The 20,868-nt window shown below is 41.8% G+C and overlaps 1 protein-coding gene across 1 annotated transcript in view; it reads left to right on the forward strand.

The window, feature by feature from the left end:
• The first annotated feature begins 2,288 nt into the window (after positions 1–2,288).
• LOC114456077 (b(0,+)-type amino acid transporter 1) overlaps positions 2,289–20,868 on the forward strand; it is a 31,012-nt gene continuing 12,432 nt past the window's right edge. The window contains exon 1 of the mRNA XM_028437597.1: positions 2,289–3,029. Within this exon, the coding sequence (XP_028293398.1) occupies positions 2,301–3,029 (729 nt within the window). The 5' untranslated portion in view covers positions 2,289–2,300. The remainder of the gene's footprint in view (positions 3,030–20,868) is intronic.

Here is a 20,868-nt window from a genome sequence, read left to right on the forward strand (position 1 = left end):
AAGAAAGTAAATGTTTATTGAATATTATGACATTTTTTTAAATATTCCAGTAGCCTTTGCTTTTCATAAAAAGCACAACAAAGTTTTTCATTTATTTTAGCCCTTCAAATAAAACAAAATATGCATCCAAAAAAAAACCTAAAGTGCATTAAAGGGGAGGTATGATGAAAAAAATCACTCAATGGTTTTGATACAGTGATATACATCCTTTAGCCTCATTCAGAGAAACGGAGTTCTGTTTCCTCCCTCCATTGTTTTTCCACATTTTGTAAAAACAAAGTCAGCTCCAAATGGGCGAGTTGGATTTTGCCCACGTTGGTAGGTGACGTCACATAACACGCCTCGTAGAATGTGAGCTCCTCCCTCTCCAACTATCTAACAGCTAAAACACTGTGGTTTAATATAGAATATATATTATACTTTATTGCCATGTATGTAAATGGAAACTGCGCTACTTTTTCTGCTGCTGATCGTGTTGGAAGTCACTGCTTTGAGCTACAGACCCATTGTTCACACACATCAGCTGTTAGCACTCCGTGCTAATGCTACACCAGCCTATGCAGCGAGACCCGGTGTAAAGGAGGAAACGATGGAGATGTTTACGGATTTGTGGCTTAACTGTTGTTTGCTTAACTGTAACTAAAACGCATATGTCACACGGGGATGGTATAGTTCAGAAAACAATGAATACTTTTAATGGGAGGCATAGATACTGTAGCTTACAGAAAAGTGCTTTGTGCTAGTACCTTTTTAATAGTTAACTACATAGTTGCCAACGATTGAGACTGAGAAGTTTAGTTCTGTTAACTGATGTACATATAAATGGTATTGCATTAAGCTTAATAGAAGCAACACAAAATGGCAAGACGCTCCATTAGTCACATTGTTATTAGCACATTATTATCTTTTCTAGTTTTAGCAGAAAAATGCCTTCATCACCAGGATATCTGAAACGTATAAACAAGTGAGAGCAAGCAAACTGAACACTGACAGCAATGTATAGTTGACTTTATAAGGAGGATTCATTTTGGTCAAACTGCAAAACCACACTTTCAAACCCCACCAACATACAAACACAATTTTATATATACAGTATATATATATATATATATATAGAGAGAGAGAGAGAGGTGATACGGTTTTACAGACTAATATTGTACATTAATTTAGTTATTGCTAAATTCCAACTCCTGTCCTTAGTTGGGATTTTACATAAAATATAATAAATGCACTAAAATTTAAACGTAAAGACGCTAAAACGACCGTGTACACACACAAAAAAAAACGCAAGGCAATCATCATAATGTAGAAATTGTAATGTAAATACAGTGTATAAAAGTCTAGTTACAATTATATCAAATAATAATATATATTTTTTAAATTGTTAATGTATTTGAAAGGCAACAAAAAAAATCATTTGAATTTGATAACACATGATCATGTCGGTCAACACATACTAATTTCTTGCAACATGCTTATTAATCTGGCACGTTGGCAGTTAATGAAATATGTTCTTCCAGAATAGTGTTTTTGTTGGTTGAGTTATCTTACCAGAGATTTAAAACTTAAGGTTAGTCACAGGTGTAAGGAAAGTTCATGGATGATGAGATTTATTACATTTTGTAGGTTGACAAAATGTTTTATCATAATTTTATTTGGTGTCAATGTCATTTATCATTAACGCCCTCTGTAAGAAATAACTATTTGTTAATATTTTCTTATAGCTATAGGGAGCCAATACAAAAGAGCCACATGAGGCCCCAGAGCCACAGGTTGCAGACCCCTGGTATATGACAATAAAGTAGTGAATCTCAATTAATTTATTTATTTTTAAAATGTATTTCAAATAGGCCTATACGATCATAGGTTTTTTTTCCAAAAAAACAACCATTTTTTTCACAGCACCCCCTGTTCCCCTGACGTGGAAGGACAACTGATGTCTTTTAACCACTTTTTCATTTTCACGGTGAAATGAGCACCAGTCACACACAGGTGTAAATCAATCAATTAGATTTCTATAAGTGTGGTAGAGCAGGGCGTCTGGCCATGTAATGATTTACCTCACCACTAAAGGTCAGTCTTACAGAGGTAAAGGCTGTTGATCTATTTACATTCTAGTTTCCAATGTTGTGTCGCTGTTTTTGTCTTTGTATCCACGAACCCCCTGTGAATATTTACGTACCTCTGGGCTTCTGCGTACCCTACTTTGGAAACCTAGGAGTGTAGAGGATTTACACACCACAGTAATGATTAACTTTATGCAATGCTGGTTACATAATTACAGTGTTTTCTCATGGTGAATGTGTCACACACTTCACATTGCAGTGAGGATGGAAGGCAAGACACAGAAACTCGCTCTGAAACGAGAAGTGGGTTTAGTTGGAGCCGTGTCCCTCATTGGGGGGACAATGATTGGCTCAGGGATCTTCATGTCTCCACAGACAGTGCTGATCAATATTGGCAGCCCTGGAGCCAGCCTGGTCGTGTGGACCTGCTGTGGTGTATTGGTCACCATGGCCTCTTTCTGCTACTGTGAGCTGGGTACGGTCATACGAGAGTCTGGAGGAGAGTACATCTACATTCTCAAAACTTCCGGCCCAGTTCTTGCCTTTTTGTTGATCTTCAGCTCAGTATTCTTCGTGCGACCTGCAGGGGTTGCTGGGATTGCTCTGGGTTTTGCCCAGTATGTGGTGTCTCCTTTCTACCCAGACTGCACCCCTCCTGTGCTGCTGGTCAAGTGTGTGGCAGCAGCTGCAATCTTAATTCTAACTTTTGTCAACTGCCTCAACGTCCGCCTGTCAATGTCAGTGCAGGTGTTTCTAATGGTCACAAAGGTTCTGGCCTTGGCTGTGATTATAGTAGGAGGTGTGGTGATGCTTATCAGAGGCCACACTGCGAGCTTTGAAGACTCCTTCAAGGACACTAAAGTGGGTATCAATTCTATTGGTATTGCCTTTTACCAGGGTCTGTGGTCCTACGATGGGTGGAACACTCTGAACTATGTGACAGAAGAGTTGAAACGTCCAGAGGTAAGCTAATTCACTTCACCATTAAACTCGTCCAAACACATTCACCCCAATGAAATGTCTATATGCTGACTGATGTGAGAAGACAGGACTAAACACTAGGGATCGACCGATATGGATTTTTAGAGCCGATACGATAACAATTTTTTTTCCCATCAGCCTTAGCCGATGACCTATACGGACTGTCAATAAGTAGAAGGACAACAAGTAAAAAATATTACACAAATATTAAAAACAGGTAAATGATGCAGATCGACGAACGCAGCAACCCGCATCTGCCGATAATATCGGCCGGCCGATGTAATTGTCTATAGCCTGTCAACAATTAATCAGGGGATTCTTAAAACTGTTGCTTTAACCTTTTTTGGAAACTGGGGTGGATTCACTAAAGTTTTCTGGGTATTAAAACATGTGCAAACATCACTCCATGTGCTGATAAGGGGTACAAAACACATGTAATGAGGACTTTACATGTTCAGCGCATCACAATTTGCTCACAGAATAAATGTGTAAAGTAGGCGGATCACATAAGGGGAGCAAAAAAACGGGAGGGGGAAATGCAAATAAATTAATGTAGCAGATGCAATGCAATTCATTAAATCTGGAACTGTTTGTGGTGACTGTTTCTGCACCTCAAAATAGTATGACTCACAAGCAGGTGCAAACTCACACACAGAGATCATAGCTTCAGTGAATTTTAATAGATTACACAGTTAACCTTTTTATTATCAGAAAATAAATGAAATGAGACAATAGTAAATGTTAACAGGCTGCAGAGTAAAGTGTGTGTGAGGGAGAGAAACAGCTGAACATCTGAAGCAGCCCGTGTGGAGTTTGGTGTAGCACGCTGCGGTGCAGAGAGGATGCTGTGCACGGAGATCCATGGATGTCACTCCGGACGCACCTGAGCTGTGTCTTCCTCTCCGTGTTTTGACTCAAACTCTCGTGTTGCGTTGATGCCAAAAAGTGTCGGACCAGAATCAGCTGACTAGCTGCGTTATTTACACAGCGATGGCACAAGGCTCCCGTCTGAGCGCTACTCAGGAGCTCAGACCTGCTGGATGATGCTCAGTAGATCATCTTCAAGTGCTGCAGATGATTTCTCTGTTGCTGTAGTAACTCAGATCAATGGCATCAACAGATCAATAGGACTGTTTCTGTCCAAAGTTGCCTGTTTTCCATGGACTGATAAGCACAAAGTTACAGGAACTGATGGAGCAGCCACATTAAATTAGGGGAGAAAAATAATAATTAGCTTTTAAAGTTTATTAAACAGCATTTTTATGTGTTTATTTAGTTTTCTACATTAATGAATGTTTGTGCAGCAGACAGAGAAGTCCACCTGCCTCCAGTTTAACTTCTTCAGATGTCATTTTTTGTGCTTCTGTGCACCTCTTCATGTTAAACGAGCAAAATGTTCATTTAAATAGGGCGGTCTCAGCCACGTCTATACATGCACCAATTTGTGCCACAATCTTAGTGAATTCCCCACAGCAGGTGAGGAAACAATATCACCAAAGGATTTAGGGACGCACACGGTTTACTACCCTTTATTTCAGATCTTAGTGAATCTGCCTCTTAGAGTGAAAAAAGTTTTCCAAAGACCCTCTCTGAAACATGTCATTTGCCCTTTTATTGCCCTTTGTGTCTCTTCGCTATTATCTAAGATGAGGTTTTATTGCCCTACAGCTTGAATATGTGGGATAATTTACCATTAAGTCCATTTTACTGTTGCAGCAGTTGTTATTTTGGTTGTGAACATTTTTGGATACATGAAAATTAAAAAAAATCCTCCTACTTATTGCTTGCAGACCCACCGGGTCACTGTACCCTAGTTTTAGAAACAGTGCCCTATCACAAATGATCTAGGAATAGTTTCTGCTGGTAAATGAAATCATTGATATTGACATCAGCATTGACTCATCGGTAGCGTGAGGATGAGTTGTGGTGTTGGGTGTTAAGGTAGTTGTTAGTGGTTTACACTAAATTGCTAGCACTGGCAGTGATCATGCCAGGAGGGGTATCTACTGTATGTGTCTGCCTATTAGATAACAGCTGTTTGTTTAATTATCATTTTCAGACTCAGTCAGATTTTGCCGTGCTGCACCACAAATCCATACACAAGCTCAGATCAGAGGGGTATTCCAGAAAGGAGGTTCAACAAACTGAGTCTATCTATGTATGAAAACCTTTGGTTACTTACGTGCTTACGAGCGCGATAAAAAGCCATCATCAATGGAGCAAAGATAACACGAACTACCATGGCAACCAATCGAAAGAGAGCAATTTACATTATCCTGATGGGTGAAATAAGCAGGTGAGAATATGAGCCTATTGAAAAGGTGCTGCGACACATCGGCTTAGGACTGTGACAAGAATAAAACAGCAAGAGGGAGAAAAATGTCTGCACTCTAGTTTATTCCCAACACATTGGGTCAACAACACCAATCCTGCTACAAGAGCAGTCACAAACAGACAGAGCCAGGCCATGGAGGGAGAGAGAGGGCAGAGGGTGAGTCCTCAGGTAACTTTGAAGGTTAAGCCACGCCTTTGAAGAAACAGCCACACCCACCTGAGTCCAATGCGGTTGTTAGCTCTGTGAAAACACAAAAGGGAGAAAGATAACACAGAGACAAACACACCTGCAACCCCACCGACTTTAGCGACTATAGTCGCTTAAATTACCCGTGATAAGTCGCTTGAACATTGTTGCGCTTTTTGGTCGCTTTATCACTTCATCGCTCCAGTGACGATCGGGGAATAATATGAATAGTATGTGTCTGTGGAGCCGGCAGCAGCGCTGGGAGGGCTGATCTCTTCTTCTACAGCCATACGTTCACAACACTTATCATAGACCACTCCACTTACTTACTGTTTAAATGCTCACTTTACGGAGTGACTAAAAGATGAGTGCACTCAAAATATACTTAGAATTTAAAAGGCTTATTCAAGGAGTATGACACTTTCATTTGGCCCCTTAAGTAGGGGAAGTGTACAGCCCTCCCACTGCAGCCTCGGCTCTACAGACAGTGACGCCCACTTGCCGTTGCGTCATTTACATTGATTTTGAACGTAATGTAGTTGCCAGAGTGTTCAGTTCTTGGGGAATGTTACCATGGTGACATACTCACCATACTCATAAAGGGTGGTAATTCAGTTGCTTCCCTAAATCCTTTAGTGATGCAGTTATCTCACCTGCTGCGTGGAATTCACTAAGGTTGCAGCAAAGATTAGTGCACGAGCAGAACTGGTGCAGACCGCCCTTATTTAAATGAGCATTTTGCTTGTTTAATGTGGAGACGTCAGTACGCACAGGCACTGACATTTGAGAAAGTTAAATTTGAGGCAGATGGACTTCTGTCTGCTACACAAACATTTAATAATGTGGAAAAATAGATACACAAATAAAAAGCTTCTTATTATAAATTTTTTTTTACACTTTAAAACCTAATGATATTTTTTCCCCCTAATTAAATGTGGGTGCTCCGTTCAATCCTGTAACTTTGATCAATGCATACAGAAGAGGCAGATTAGGACAGAAACCGTCCTATTGATCTACCATTGACCTGAGTTAATACAGCTACACAGTTTGTCAGTCAGTCTGCATTCTTTGAAGATGATCTACTGACCATCATTCAGGGCAGTTCTCAGCAGCACTGTGTCACGCACACACATATGTCACCATCAGTGATCATGCATAAGTTACACATCTGATCAGCTGATTCTGGCCTGACATCATTAAGACACGAGACTTTGACGGTTAAAACATGGACTGAAAGGAGATCATTGGCGCAGTGAGTCCGAAGCGATAACGATCCGTGGTCATGTCCAAACATCCATCTCTGCGACGCTCCTTTTTTCTCTTTCTCTCACACACACACACACACACACACACACACACACAACTGGAGCCTCTTATTTTTAAAAAAATGTATCTCCGCTGTGTTCTCTGTCCACATTTGCTGCAGCAATGATGTCTGCGTGTGTTTGCACTTCCTTCTCAGTCGTGGTATTTTCTGGTACTAAAACTATCACCGCAAACAGTTCCAGATTTCATTAATCGCATTGTGTCCCCTGCATTAATTTATTGCATATTCATCAGAGGGAAACGTGCTAAATGGAATGAGGGCCCATTTGGAACAGCAGTGGCGGTGCACTCCTGATTCCTTGGCTTTTGTATTCCTGATTAGCGTGTGGAGTGACGTTTTGACACGTTTTAATTCCCCTAAACCTTTAGTGAATCCGGCCCTCAGAGTATAACTTACCTCGCTTTCAGGAATCGGAAATAAAGTGTTTCCCATATTTGAGCCCGAACATACTCAGAGTTTGAACATAACTCGCTTTCTGGAATACTCCTCAGATGTGAGATCTGATCGTAGCATATGCTAACGTCAAAATTGATAAATACCAAAGCTTGTGTGAATATGATTGTACGCACAGATCTGAATATATACAAATGGTTGATAAATGATGCTCTTGAAAAGTACAGACTTTGAACCAAGGTAACAGAATATTGTATGAAAGGGAGAGGTAGCGTTTAATTTTTTTCAAGTATGTTTACATGTATACATAAGTATTTTTTGTATGTATGTATATATTGTACATATCTGTGTTTGCATACTATATGATATGTATATATATATATATATATATTTATAAAAATAGAAACTATAAGGTATATGAGTAGGTATATGCATCTGTATATGCTGCTTGCTTTGATTATTAAAGATCATTTACTGTATTGTATTTTGTTTAGTTTCTTCTCTTCTTAAAGAGCTAAGGCTTCTGTCCCTTTCCTTTGGTTTTACAAGACTTTCTACTTTTACCACACTCTTACTCTGACCAATAAACTCAAACTCAATCCCTATGTTCAGCTTTTTGAGCTGGAAGCTCCACCTGCTTGTGACTTTGTACCTTTAAAGTGTGAATGATCATGGTACTATGATCAGAATCACTGATCCCAATAATTGCAAATATATGGCAAAGAGAATATTTGGGACTTGGCAGAGGTTTGCACTGTCTGAATGCTCTTGTTTTTATTTGTTAAGCTAAAATATTTGAAATACGTCATTGTACTCTATAATGACTTGTTTAGAGTTTTAATTTACAGTACCGAAGTTCAGCAGATTTACAAATTTGTGTTTTCCCTAATGAGTTCATTTTACTCCTTATCAAATATTTTTGCAATTTCAATCATCATGACCTTAATAATATTGACCCTTGTCATCTCAAGATGAATGAAAACATGTTTATGAGCCTAAGCAGAAGTTAATGTTACATTCAAGCTCATCATTAAGTTTTTACTGCCCCTTAGAGACTTGTTTTCCATTCTCCCTTCTGATAAGGTCTTCGTGATCCGTTTGGCCGCACTTGCACATCTATTTTGTTTATTTTGGTTTTCTTTCTTGACTTTTGACTTAATCTTTCGGTGGATAAAAAACCTGAAGCCCTGAAAATGAAGCAGGAAATTGGGTTGGTTGGCGGCGTGGCGCTAATTTCTGGTACCATGATTGGATCGGGTATATTTATGTCCCCACAGTTTGTCTTGGCCTATGTGGGAAGCCCTGGAGCGAGCGTGGTGATCTGGTCTTTGACAGGGCTCATGGCTTTGTTTGCAGCACTCTCCTATACTGAACTGGGAACACATCTGTGAATCTGGCGGAGAATTTATCTATATATTGAGGATCTTTGGAAGTTTCCCTGCATTCTTTGCAGCAGTTACTTTTATCCTTGTTGTAAAACCTCTTAGCATATGTCACGGCAAATTTGCGGTTGACCTCATTTGGAGACATGATTTATTGCTCTGGTTGAATGATGGAGTCCAGTCGAAAGATGATGATTTTATACAAAAGATTTATTATAAAATTAAATAAAAAAGGAGTAAAAAAGAAGCTTCCATCCTGAAAAAATGAAAGGCATAAGGCTCGTGGCAGAGCAAAAAGGCAAGACCCACTCTAACTAACAGTTTCACAGCTTAAGCTTTTATACAGATAACAGAAAAAGTTCCACCCTGAGGTGAGGAGAAGGAGGGAGTCAGATGCCCAACAGTGGAAACGTTTGAGGATGATGAAGACGTGTATATTATGAGAAAGGTTGGGCGCCACTCTTATCTATCCTTGATAGTGTGTGTGTGCGTGCATATCTGCATTTGAGTTTGAGTTTGGCCTTCAGCAGAGACTCTGTGTTGCACTGAGTACAATACGATCTGTACTGTTTAATCTAACATGATTCAGCTGTTCAAAAGTGCAAAGAGTAATGGAGTCATCATGTATTAAAACATGACAAATTGTACACATGAACACACATTTGACGATATGATGATGAATATAAAAATTGCCATAACATTCCACACTTTTGGTCGCCATCAACGACCAAATCAAGAAACAAAATTATTATATTCCACCTTTGCTGTCTGTCAGGGTTAACCATTAGCATCGTTATTGTCATACATTGGATATATTCTTCTTTTGTGAGGCACAGACATATCAAGAAAAATGTGGAAATAAACCTTAAAAAAACTTCATTATTATCAATGGCATGAATCATCAAAAATCATCCTCTATTACCATCTAGATAAGCAACAATCATCATTTGCATCAAGGACATCACTCGTCTTCATTGACTGAGTTCAGTGGTGACTGGGGTCACCAATAGCTAGAAGAATAGTGGAACCATGGTTAGAATCACCGCACTTGATTGGCGGCATTATGAGTGAAGAACCTTGAGTGTTTTCCTCAATCGCAGCAGAAGGATTTATGACTGTATTCCTGCAGCTAGGTGTGCATCCTACGGGAAAAGATCAGGGTGCTCCGCCGGGCTGAGTGGCATCGGAGGCGGCGCCGCGAGAGGGCCCGCAAGCGCGCAGCCTTCATCTCCAACCCCTTTAAGTTCACCAAGGACCTGTTGGGGCAGAAGTGCAGTGGCAAACTTGCATCCTCGCAGGAAGAAATAGACCAACACCTGAAGCAGATGTACAGCGACCCTGCAAGTGAACAGGAGCTTGGAGAATGTAACATCCTAATAGACCCCCCTGAACCTGAGGTGCAGTATGACACATCTGAGCTGCAGCTAAAGGAAGTCAGGGATGTTGTACGCAATGCAAGGGCAGGCTCGGCTCCGGGACCAAGTGGCACTTCTTACAAAGTGTATAAGAACTGTCCCAAACTCTTGCTGCGTCTGTGGAAAGTCCTCCGAATTTTCTGGAGAAGAGGTAGGATCCCAGATCAATGGAGAGTAGCTGAAGGAGTGTGGATCCCAAAGGAGGAAAACTCCACCCAACTTGACCAGTTCCGCATCATCTCCCTGCTGAGTGTTGAGGCTAAAATCTTCTTCAGCACTGTTTCCAGACGGCTGAGTACCTACCTGGAACAGAACACCTACATCGATACATCTGTCCAGAAGGGCGGTCTCTCAGGAATGCCAGGCTGTCTGGAACACACTGGTGTGCTGACACAGCTGATCAGGGAAGCAAGAGAGAACAAAGGCAACCTGTCAGTGCTGTGGCTGGACCTGGCTAATGCATTTGGCTCCATTCCACACAAGCTTGTTCAGCTCACTTTGACAAAATATCATGTCCCGAGCAAGTGCAGAGACCTCATTGCTGATTACTACACCAATTTCAGGATGAGGGTCTCTTCGGGAGCAATAACATCACATTGGCACAAGGTAGAGATTGGCATTATCACAGGGTGCACTATCTCTGTGACACTATTTTCCCTTGCCATGAACATGCTCATCAAGTCTGTTGAGCCAGAGTGCAGAGGACCCTTATCGAAATCCAGACAGCGGCAACTCCCCATCAGGGCATTCATGGATGACCTCACAGTCATGACGGAATCAGTCTCAGGCTGTCGGTGGATTCTGAAGGGACTCGAAAAGGTAATGGACTGGGCCCGGATGCGATTCAAACCAGTCAAGTCAAGGTCCATGGTGCTGAGAAAAGGAAAAGTAGAGGACAAGTTTCGTTTTAACATCACTGGCACAGCCATCCCAACCATCTCAGAGAAGCCAGTCAAGAGTTTGGGCAAGGTTTTTGACAGCTCCTTGAGAGACAACTTCTATCCAGTCGACCTGCACTGCATTGGATGGCTGGCTGAAATCCGTGGGCAAGTCAGGACTCCCGGGAAAGTTCAAAGCCTGGGTATACCAACACGGCATTTTACCCAGGATCCTGTGGCCACTCCTTGTCTATGCAGTCCCCATCTCAACAGTGGAGAGCTTAGAGAGAAGGGTAAGCAGCCACCTCAGGAGATGGCTTGGACTACCGAAGTGCCTGAGCAGCCTTGCTCTCTATGGGAACACTAATAAACTGCAGCTGCCCTTCAAATCCTTGGAGAAGGAGTTTAAAGTCACAAGAGCCAGAGAAGTGGTTCAGTACAGGGACTCACGTGATCCAAAGGTGGCTAAAGCAGGGATCAAAGTGAGAACTGGAAGGAAATGGAGGGCAGAGAACACAGTTCAAGAGGCAGAGGCAAGGCTGCGCCAGAGGAGCTTGGTGGGAGTGGTGACACGAGGCAGAGCTGGGCTAGGCTCCTTTCCAACTCCCCGAACAAACACCAGCGGGAAGGATGGGTGCCGCCTTGTCCAGGAGGAGGTGAGAGCTGCTGTGGAAGAATCAAGAACCATCAAGGCAGTGGGAATGAAGCAACAGGGAGATTGGACAAGATGGGAGAACGCGGTCGAGAGGAAAGTGACTTGGGCTGAGCTGTGGAAAGCCGAGCCCCACCGCATCAAATTCCTCATCCAGGCAGTGTATGACGTACTCCCAAGTCCATCAAACCTGCATACATAGGGTGTAGCAGAGACATCAGCTTGCCCACTGTGTTCCAAGCGAGGAACTTTGGAACACATTCTCAGCTGCTGCACCAGGGCACTTGGAGATGGGCGGTATCGCTGGAGGCATGACCAGGTTCTTAAGACCATCGCTGAAGTTATCTGCGAAGGACTTGTGTACGCGAAGCGTGCCCGAGCCTCCAAGGAAACCATCGCCTTTGTCAGAGCTGGGGAGCAGCCAACCCCGGCCAGAAGTACCTCTGCAGGAATCCTAACCTCTGCAAAAGACTGGCAGCTGCTGGTGGATCTTGAGCATCAGCTGAAGTTTCCCGGCCACATCGCAGTTACCACCCTGCGACCAGACATTGTTCTTGTGTCTGAGGCCAGTAAGCAAATAGTGCTGCTGGAGCTGACCATCCCGTGGGAAGATCGCCTGGAAGAAGCCTTTGAGAGGAAGCTCTCCAAATATGCGGGACTGGTCAGTGACTGCCAGCGGGCTGGTTGGAGAGCAAGGTGTTTCCCAGTGGAGGTTGGATGTAGGGGTTTTGCAGCCCGTTCCCTAACCAGAGCACTCAGCTGTTTGGGCATCGAGGGAGAGAGAAGGAGGAGAGCCATTCGCAGTACCACCGACGCGGCAGAGAGGGCCTCAAGATGGCTGTGGCTCAAGAGAGGAGAGCCATGGAGTCATGGTAGCTAGTAAGCCATCTGGACACGAGCCGGGGCCTGATCAGCCACGGCTGGGTCACCTGGAGGAGGGCGTATTATGTTGAAAGACCCGAAACGCCCAATGAAACCAGGCACATAACTGATGATGTGTCCAGAGGCATCAGTAGATGTATGTACACAGAGGTTGTCCACCCTCCACCTAGCTATAAGCCTTTGGTGTGGCTTATAAACAAAGCAAAGGAAGAGCAAAATCCCACGTCGGCAGGGTCCTCAGTGCTTGGTCTAGGCTCTTGTTCTGGAGCGTTTTTTCAACAGAGTGTGTGTCTCGTGAAAAAGAAAATCAGCTCCTGTGATCCCACAAGGCAAAGGAACGCTTCTGTCTGCACCGCACCTGAGAAGCCAGCTTAGACGGTGTAGTTGTTATTACGCCGTCTCACTCAGTGGCCTTGTCAGTTCCCCCTTCGTTGTTCGGTCAGCCTCCGTCTCAGCATCAGCTGGTGTCGGCAATCATCTGCTTGTATCCATGTCGCCCGCTCCGCGACCTTCACTGCCGTGTGGGTCGTCAGCTGAATTCGGAAAGTGTCGGTCCACCTTCGGGCGTTCATCTCCGGTCGGCGTGTAGATGATCGGTTGTTGTCTGAGGAAGGGTAGTCTCCACACACCTGGCAACCTCTCTTGGGATTGGTTGGTACCTGAACAGAAGAAAAGAGGGGGGTGGGGAAAAAAACAAAAAAACAAAACAAAATTAAATTAAATTAAATTAAATTAAATTAAATTAAATGAGTAGGGGTGTTAGGGTTAGTTAACTAACTAAATGAATAGTTAGTGTGGCTCTGGTGCTCAGTTATAGCTTCCAGGAAGGCAGAGACAGGTCAGAGGTCAGGATCTGAGAGCTTTCCAGATCCTAAAAGGTGCTGTTGCACAATCACACAATGGTTAGGTGTGGGTTAGTGAGCCTAGCTCAAAGTTATCTGTAGCCCATTCACACGTGAGTGGGAAAATATGAGGCTGAAAGAAAAGCAGGAAGTATTAATTCGATTCTTCTTTCCTGGAGCAAGGAGAAGCATAGTTGGAGTTGCAGTGATTCTCAAACTGTGGTACGTCTACTACCAGTGGTACGCTGATACCTGGTGAGAAGCAACAATTTGAGAACCACTGTTAGCAAGGACATGCAAGTTTGACGGAGAAGTGTGGAGTGTGACTACATGTCTTCTCAAGATGAATACATACAATTGGGAGACATGGAGATGTGAGAAAGCTAAATAAGTTTAACCAAATAAATAAATAATGTTATTTATTTATTTGTTTGTTTTATTTTTCTTTGCTATCTCTTATTTATGAAGGAGAAATCTTATTCTATCCTTTATTTATTCTGAATAATGTTAACACTCCAATTACATAGCCTAATTATTTTATAGAGCTGAATTTGTCAGTTCATTTATTTCATTATTTTCCCTCATAATTATTATTATTTGAGATGTAATTTACTTAATTTTGAAAGTAAATTGGTGGCAAAAGTGTCTCCTATTCTGTGTCTGAACCAGAGTTAAGCAAGATTATTGGCCCTTTAAGGTTAGACAGAATTAAAGTTAAGTTGAGTCTTTTGCTCTCTACATTTATCCCATTCGTAGGAGTGACGAGCCATAGCACAGTTTTGAGAGCTTCCTTAAATGCTTGGAAGTTACTTAACTTTAAACTATCTCTTATATCAATCAATTATCAAGAATTTCAGGAGGACCCTTTTTAAATCTCAGGCGACCCAGATTGGGCCACCAACCCAATGTTGAGAACATTTAATTTTTCCCGTAAAAGTGTCTAAACCCAGTGAAGGTGTTTTATGGTCTGGCACGCTAAGTGCTGGTGGAACAAGAAGAAAATGGTTGGAGGGTTTTGAGGTATATTATTTTCCTATGATAAAATATAAATCAAAAATCAGAGTTGGCCCTCTCCCTTCCCTTTATTACATAAGAATACATTTGTATTCTTAAAACCATATGATAAATATCATTGGAAAATCACTTATCTGATCATTTTGGATGTGTCTCCGTTTTCCTCTCTCGTGTCCGCCTGCTTTTGTGACCTCCAGCCTCCTCGACCTCCTCCTCCTCAGCCATAAAGGTCAAAGCCAGGGTCAACTGTACGCTCCTTTTGGAAATTTGAAGATCTGTCCCCACTTTCGCAGTTGGATTGGAAGTCTCTGTAGTCTCTGGAATAGATATTATGTTAGAACATCCACAATATGTCATATTGTCACGTGTCTATTTCAGTCTATTTCCCCTTTGCTTCCCAGTTATAGTTATGGACAATACTTCCCTTTAATTCTCATCCGTCATCAATAGAAGCAGTGACCAGGCATGACGGCTGAAGGAGGCAGGATCGGAGTCGAAAAGGCGGTGGCATTTTCTGTTCGGAAACACTCAGAAACAGAAAGAGAGGAGAACATTAAGACTTAAATGAATAATTTAAAATATCCCTTTTCTTTAGTTGGATTTGATTCGTCTCCTTTGAATATACAGCCAGCGACCTGTATATTGGAAAAAACACAATAACAACAACTAAGACGAAGACATAAACAAGTGTACACAACAACGACTATACACATACAATAACAAAAACATGGACACTGAACATAAACAGTAAGGTCAGTCAAGGTCAAAGCCAGTCATTCCACTGAAAGTGGTATTATATATTAAAAACGTTGTTTGGTGTTTTTAAACACCCAGAAAAATAACCTTTAAAACCTGGTAAACTTTTTAGAAGGCCCAAGGCCTAAAACCATAATTCTATTAACAAGCAGCAGTGAGATTTGAACACCCCACTACATGATTGGCAAAAACAGGGAGAAGACCTAGTGCATCAAAACCCAGGAGGAAAGGAAGAAGAAACAGAGGAACATGTGTAGTCAAACAGCCATTCATCGGTCAATCACTCAATGACACGTCCACGGCACATTCGCACTCAACGCGGTTCTCTCAGGCATACGTAACGTGTCATCATTCAGTCATTCATGCACCGCACACGATCATGCCTCAATTTTCACGTCCATGCATTCACAAGGTTTCGCTGCATAGTGTCTAAGTAGAATACAGGCCTCATCTAACCCACCAGTGGCGATAGCCAGTCCACCTCCTCTCTCGGGGTCAATGAGCTCTTATTGCCCCCCCATGCTTGGTAACCTTTTAGCGTTAATTAATTGCTTTTCACTGGTGTCATCTGATTAATAAGAGGTACGCTCCTTTTTACTTCCGCCATGGCGGAGTCTACACTTAGATTATTGCCCATGGTTGTACTGACAGTCTGCTATCTGCTGATCAGGCAGGAATGGCACGGCCGTGCACTAATAAACTCACAACTTTCTCAACAGCTGCTAATTCCAGAAATTTAAGACAAATATCTGAATCAGCCGGAGAACCTCTCAACCTCCGCTCTTAGAAAAATGAAGAGTTTGGGAGAATTATACCCTTGACCGCTGGTAACTCCAGAAATTTAAGAAAACTTGTGAATCAGCAGGAGTCTCTCAACCTTCGCCTTTATGAAAATATAAAGCTGGGAGAACACAAACTTATGCAGGACTGTCAGGACTCTTGGGCACCCCTAATATTATTCAACTTTGAACGGAGCACGCAACCTCTAATAACCTTCACTCTAAGAGAACGTAGAAATTTATTCAGAACGATATTCGGTTACCAAGCATGTATCAAATCAGGTGGACCACTATCCCCTGGCAAGACAGTATGACGCATGTTCAGCGAGTCAAGGATGGTGTCCGGGAGAGAGAAGCATTCCCCAGGAATTGTTCCGCCTATCAGAAAAGAAAGATCCCCCAAAGAGCGCTTCCCCTAGCAAGGTTTATCCTTTTTCTGCACATTTAACCAGGACTTCTTGTTTGAAAAGTAATTGCCTATGTACTTATAGCAACTAATGGGACAGTTTTCTCAGGAAAAATTTGGTACCCCCCCTGCTGTCAAGTGGCTTCGGGCCAGCAAGACAGTCCGACGAGGTAAAGAGGAGGCGCGCAAAATGAAAACGATGAATGTTGAACTCGGCTGTCTGTCGCAAGCAGCTTCAAAAGGGTAAGGTACAGATTGTTTACGAGGGTATCGGTCAAAAATGTCAAAATGTAAACTTGGTTGAGGCTGCAGTCCTCAATCTCCGTCTCAATTTTCCTGAAATTGAGTAAAAACAAAAGAGTAAAAGAAGAATCGTTCAGAAATAACAAAGAAGCCATGGCCAATAAAAGAATAAAAAAATAAAAAACTTCAGCTCCAAAAGCTGAGGCAACAGAGGGCTCTTTCTTCAACGGATGTAACCATATCTTGCATTGTGGGGGCCTCCCCTCAACAAGAAAATAAAAGGAAAGAAAAGCAAACAAAAACAAACCCATTAGTAACTATTTTCCTCCCTTTTGTTTGTTTTTTCTCATAAAGGCAAAAGCAGTGTAAATAAATGAGCAACATAATGAATAAAAGCAAAGATAAATGATGGGCACACGTGGTCTCATGTGGCAAACAGAAGGGTTCTGTGTGAAGTTATGGTGGTCCTGTGTTTCAGCTCATAGTTATGAACGTGAGTGTGTGACTGTATGTCTGGTCAGTGTGCTTAGAGCACCTTCTTTTAAGTGTATCTCAAAGCGTGTGAGAGAATAAATGAAAACAAAATAATCTAGCGTACAGTCAGAAAATAGACTGGTTAGTATTGTCCTATCGAAGGAGAAGCTTGTTGGCTATTTGCTAGTTGTCCCCCCCCCATGCCAAAGTTCAAGGCTAAAGTGATATAGCACTACCACCAAAGGCTGTGGTGGACTTCTTATGGCTTGGTATCCTCGTGGCTTTTGAAACAGTGTCTTTTTTTGGTGAAGATGTTCCAGCAGACGTGTGATCAGTCTGCAGTTGCTGCCCATCATTCAAGCAGTAATCGTGGCGTTTAACCCGCAACTCATTGGTGGGGGAGTCTCCAACCAACTCCGACGCCCACAGGTTCTCAGTCTTTGATGATGGGGCAGGATGTGTTAATCCCAGCATTGGCATGCGGCCCATTCCATAGACGATGAAGAGTTGACTTGGGACTGAGCGAGTTATTTCGTTGCAGCATTGCTTTGCTGAATGGGAGAGTTGAGTCCTTTGATAGTCCATTTGCTTCTGAAGCTTGGTCCTTTGAATGATGTTGACATTTCATTAGCATAAGAGTTGAAGGTGATTTCATTCATTAAGAGCTTTCATCGAAGATGTCGTTTCTTCAGGGACAACCGCAAAGCCAACAGAAACTAACAATAAAATAATAAAAAATTATTATAATGATAACAGTAATATTACAATAAAATAAAATGAAATACTGTATTCATCTGTGTGTGTGTTTGAGTGTGTGTTGCTCATAGTCATTTTAGAGTGGCCCCCAGATATATCAAACATGAAATCAAATGAAATTTAAAATAAAAATAAAAATAGTGTCTGTGTTGTAATGGCTTAGCACTATTCTGTAGGCTTGTGTGTGTGTGTGCCTCTATCTGTGTGTGTGTGTGTGGCTCTCTCTCTCTCTGTGTGTGTGCGTGGGTGTGCCTCCCTGTGCCACACGTTTGCACATTCAGCTGAGGAAAAAAAGCCAAAACGCACAGAAAACACAGCAGCCGACTCTCGTCCAAAATGAAAGCATTAAAGCCAAACAACCAAAGGGAGAAATCTGATTCCATTCACATGTTTAAACAAAAATAAAAACAAAGATTAAAAAAAGTAAAACTCACCGAAAGCTTGCCGGTTTCATGATCTGAGTTCACATCATACCAAGATTGTATATGCGGATGCATATATTATTTGTTTATTGGATTCTCCATTTGTTTGATTCCATTATCAGTGTTTTACTCCCTGTAGTCTTCACTACAGTTTAGGTTGGGGTTTTAATCTATTTTGATATCGGTACAGAGGTGAACTCAGTACATGGTACCGGGGTGTTTCGGAAACTTTGGTTGCCTGTCTATCCTATGGTCAGGACCTCACAGGCTGTCCGTGGAGGTGCCTGAACAAAACCAAAGTAAATGATGACCAGCCGTACTAGATGCCTGAACAAAAATATCCCGAAGAAAAAATATAGGGAACTTATAATATTAAAAAGCAAAGAACTTCAACCATTTGAGCCTTTCTCATGGCAGTCTTTTCACTGCGTCGAAACACAGAACAGCTGAAAGAGGAGAGAACCTCCAGAATGATGAAAATCAATACAGTGCTCGACTGGTTGCCTTTCTATCAACACAGAGTGAATATATATATGTAAATGAAAATGTATATATATATATATATATATATATATATATATATATATATATATATATAAAGGCAGCTTTACCTTAATAGTCCAAAATGGTGTTTGAGGATCAACCGATGGTTCGTGGTCCAGTCTCTGTCCGAGGGGCAGACCACCGTGAGGCAGACTCGGAGTCCCATGCCATAAAAAAACTGGCTTTGGGGTTTTAAATGCGTCCACTCTCCAGTGCTGGTCCACGGCAGAAGCCCCCAGAGTAGAAGATGGATCCTGTTCATGATGCCAATTTGTCACGGCAAATTTGCGGTTGACCTCATTTGGAGACATGATTTATGCTCTGCTTGGTTGAATGATGGAGTCCAGTCGGAGCATTGATGATTTTATAAAAAAGATTTATTATAAAATTAAATAAAAAAGGAGTAAAAAAGAAGCTTCCATCCTGAAAGAATGAAAGGCAAAAGGCTCGTGGCAGAGCAAAAAGGCAAGACCCACTCTAACTAACAGTTTCACAGCTTAAGCTTTTATACAGATAACAGAAAAAGTTCCACCCTGAGGTGAGGAGAAGGAGGGAGTCAGATGCCCAACAGTGGAAACGTTTGAGGATGATGAAGACGTGTGTATTATGAGAAAGGTTGGGCACCACTCTTATCTATCCTTGATAGTGTGTGTGTGCGTGCATATCTGCATTTGAGTTTGAGTTTGGCCTTCAGCAGAGACTCTGTGTTGCACTGAGTACGATACGATCTGTACTGTTTAATCTAACATGATTCAGCTGTTCAAAAGTGCAAAGAGTAATGGAGTCATCATGTATTAAAACATGACAAATTGTACACATGAACACACATTTGACGATATGATGATGAATATAAAAATTGCCATAACACATATCAGCCATTGCAATAAGTATAGCAGAATATGCTTTGGCTCCTCTTTATTCCGACTGTCAGCCTCCTCTGCTGGCTGTGAAATCTGCTGCAGCACTTGCTATTCTGGTTGTGGCCATGATCAACATCTTGAATGTGCGAATTGCCATCAGGATCCAAGTGGTCTTCCTGGTCGCTAAAGTGGTTTCTTTGACAGTCATTGTAATTGGAGGGTTTGTGGAGGTTTTAGAGGACAGTGATATGACTGTAGAGAATGCTTTTAAAGGCACCATCATCTCCATAAGTGGAATTGGAATGGCATTCTATCAAGGTCTTTGGTCCTATGCTGGCTGGTACAGCCTAAACTATGTCACGGAAGAGTTGAAAAGACCTGAGGTAAAAAGCTGAGCTATGAGGAATCTGTGCAATGCTATGTATCATTACAATTCTGTTTAAGAGAGAACTCATTGACTACAGTCATGTTTGGGCCTTATTAAAAAAAAAACTTTTCATGTAAAACCTATTCCTGGGGAAGAGATTACTATTTAATTAATTGCTTTTATTGAACAGCTAGTAATTATGTCTTATCTATAAACTTATCATGTAGAGTATTTTGATTAGCAGATATTGTGTGCAAAGCATAAACTCCCTTGATAGGAATCCTCAATCTCTGCAATGAATGGCAGTGACTCCAACCATTTATTGGCCAAGCATCTCTATGTGAAGATCTAGATATATATTATTGATATATGTAAAGTAATTCCATTGTTTACAATCAGGCATCATGGTGAGTGGTTAGCACTTTTTTCTCACAGAAAGAATGAAATAGGAATATGACAAAACAATGAAAAAAGAACCATCTCAATTAGTTTGGCTTCTTATGCCTTAACAGAATTTGTCTACATTTGACTAGTCTGGTCTTAGGGGGAACTGCCTCTTGTTGAGTCAGACCCCTACAGGTTAAGGACATCTCAAAAGGCCACTTCTCGGTAGACTTAGTGGTTTTCACCTGTAAAAATGTATGCAAACTTGACTATATGCTCTGAACAACAGTGCAAACCCCATGTAATAATGGTTGTGTCTGTCAAGCAAGCAACGCAACTCACACAATCCATTTAGCAATGGCAATGTTAAATATGCAATGTGGGTGGATCAGCTGTGGGGTGCAAAAAATAGGAAAGAAAATGCAAATACATTGATGCAGCAACGGCAATGGCGTTTTGGTGCTTGGAAATTGAACTTTTTAAAAACAGGCTCCAGAGTGTTAGATTTATATGTGTATCTTGCAA

The sequence above is a fragment of the Gouania willdenowi genome, chromosome 22, assembly GCF_900634775.1.
Source record: "Gouania willdenowi chromosome 22, fGouWil2.1, whole genome shotgun sequence".
NCBI lineage: Eukaryota > Metazoa > Chordata > Actinopteri > Blenniiformes > Gobiesocidae > Gouania > Gouania willdenowi.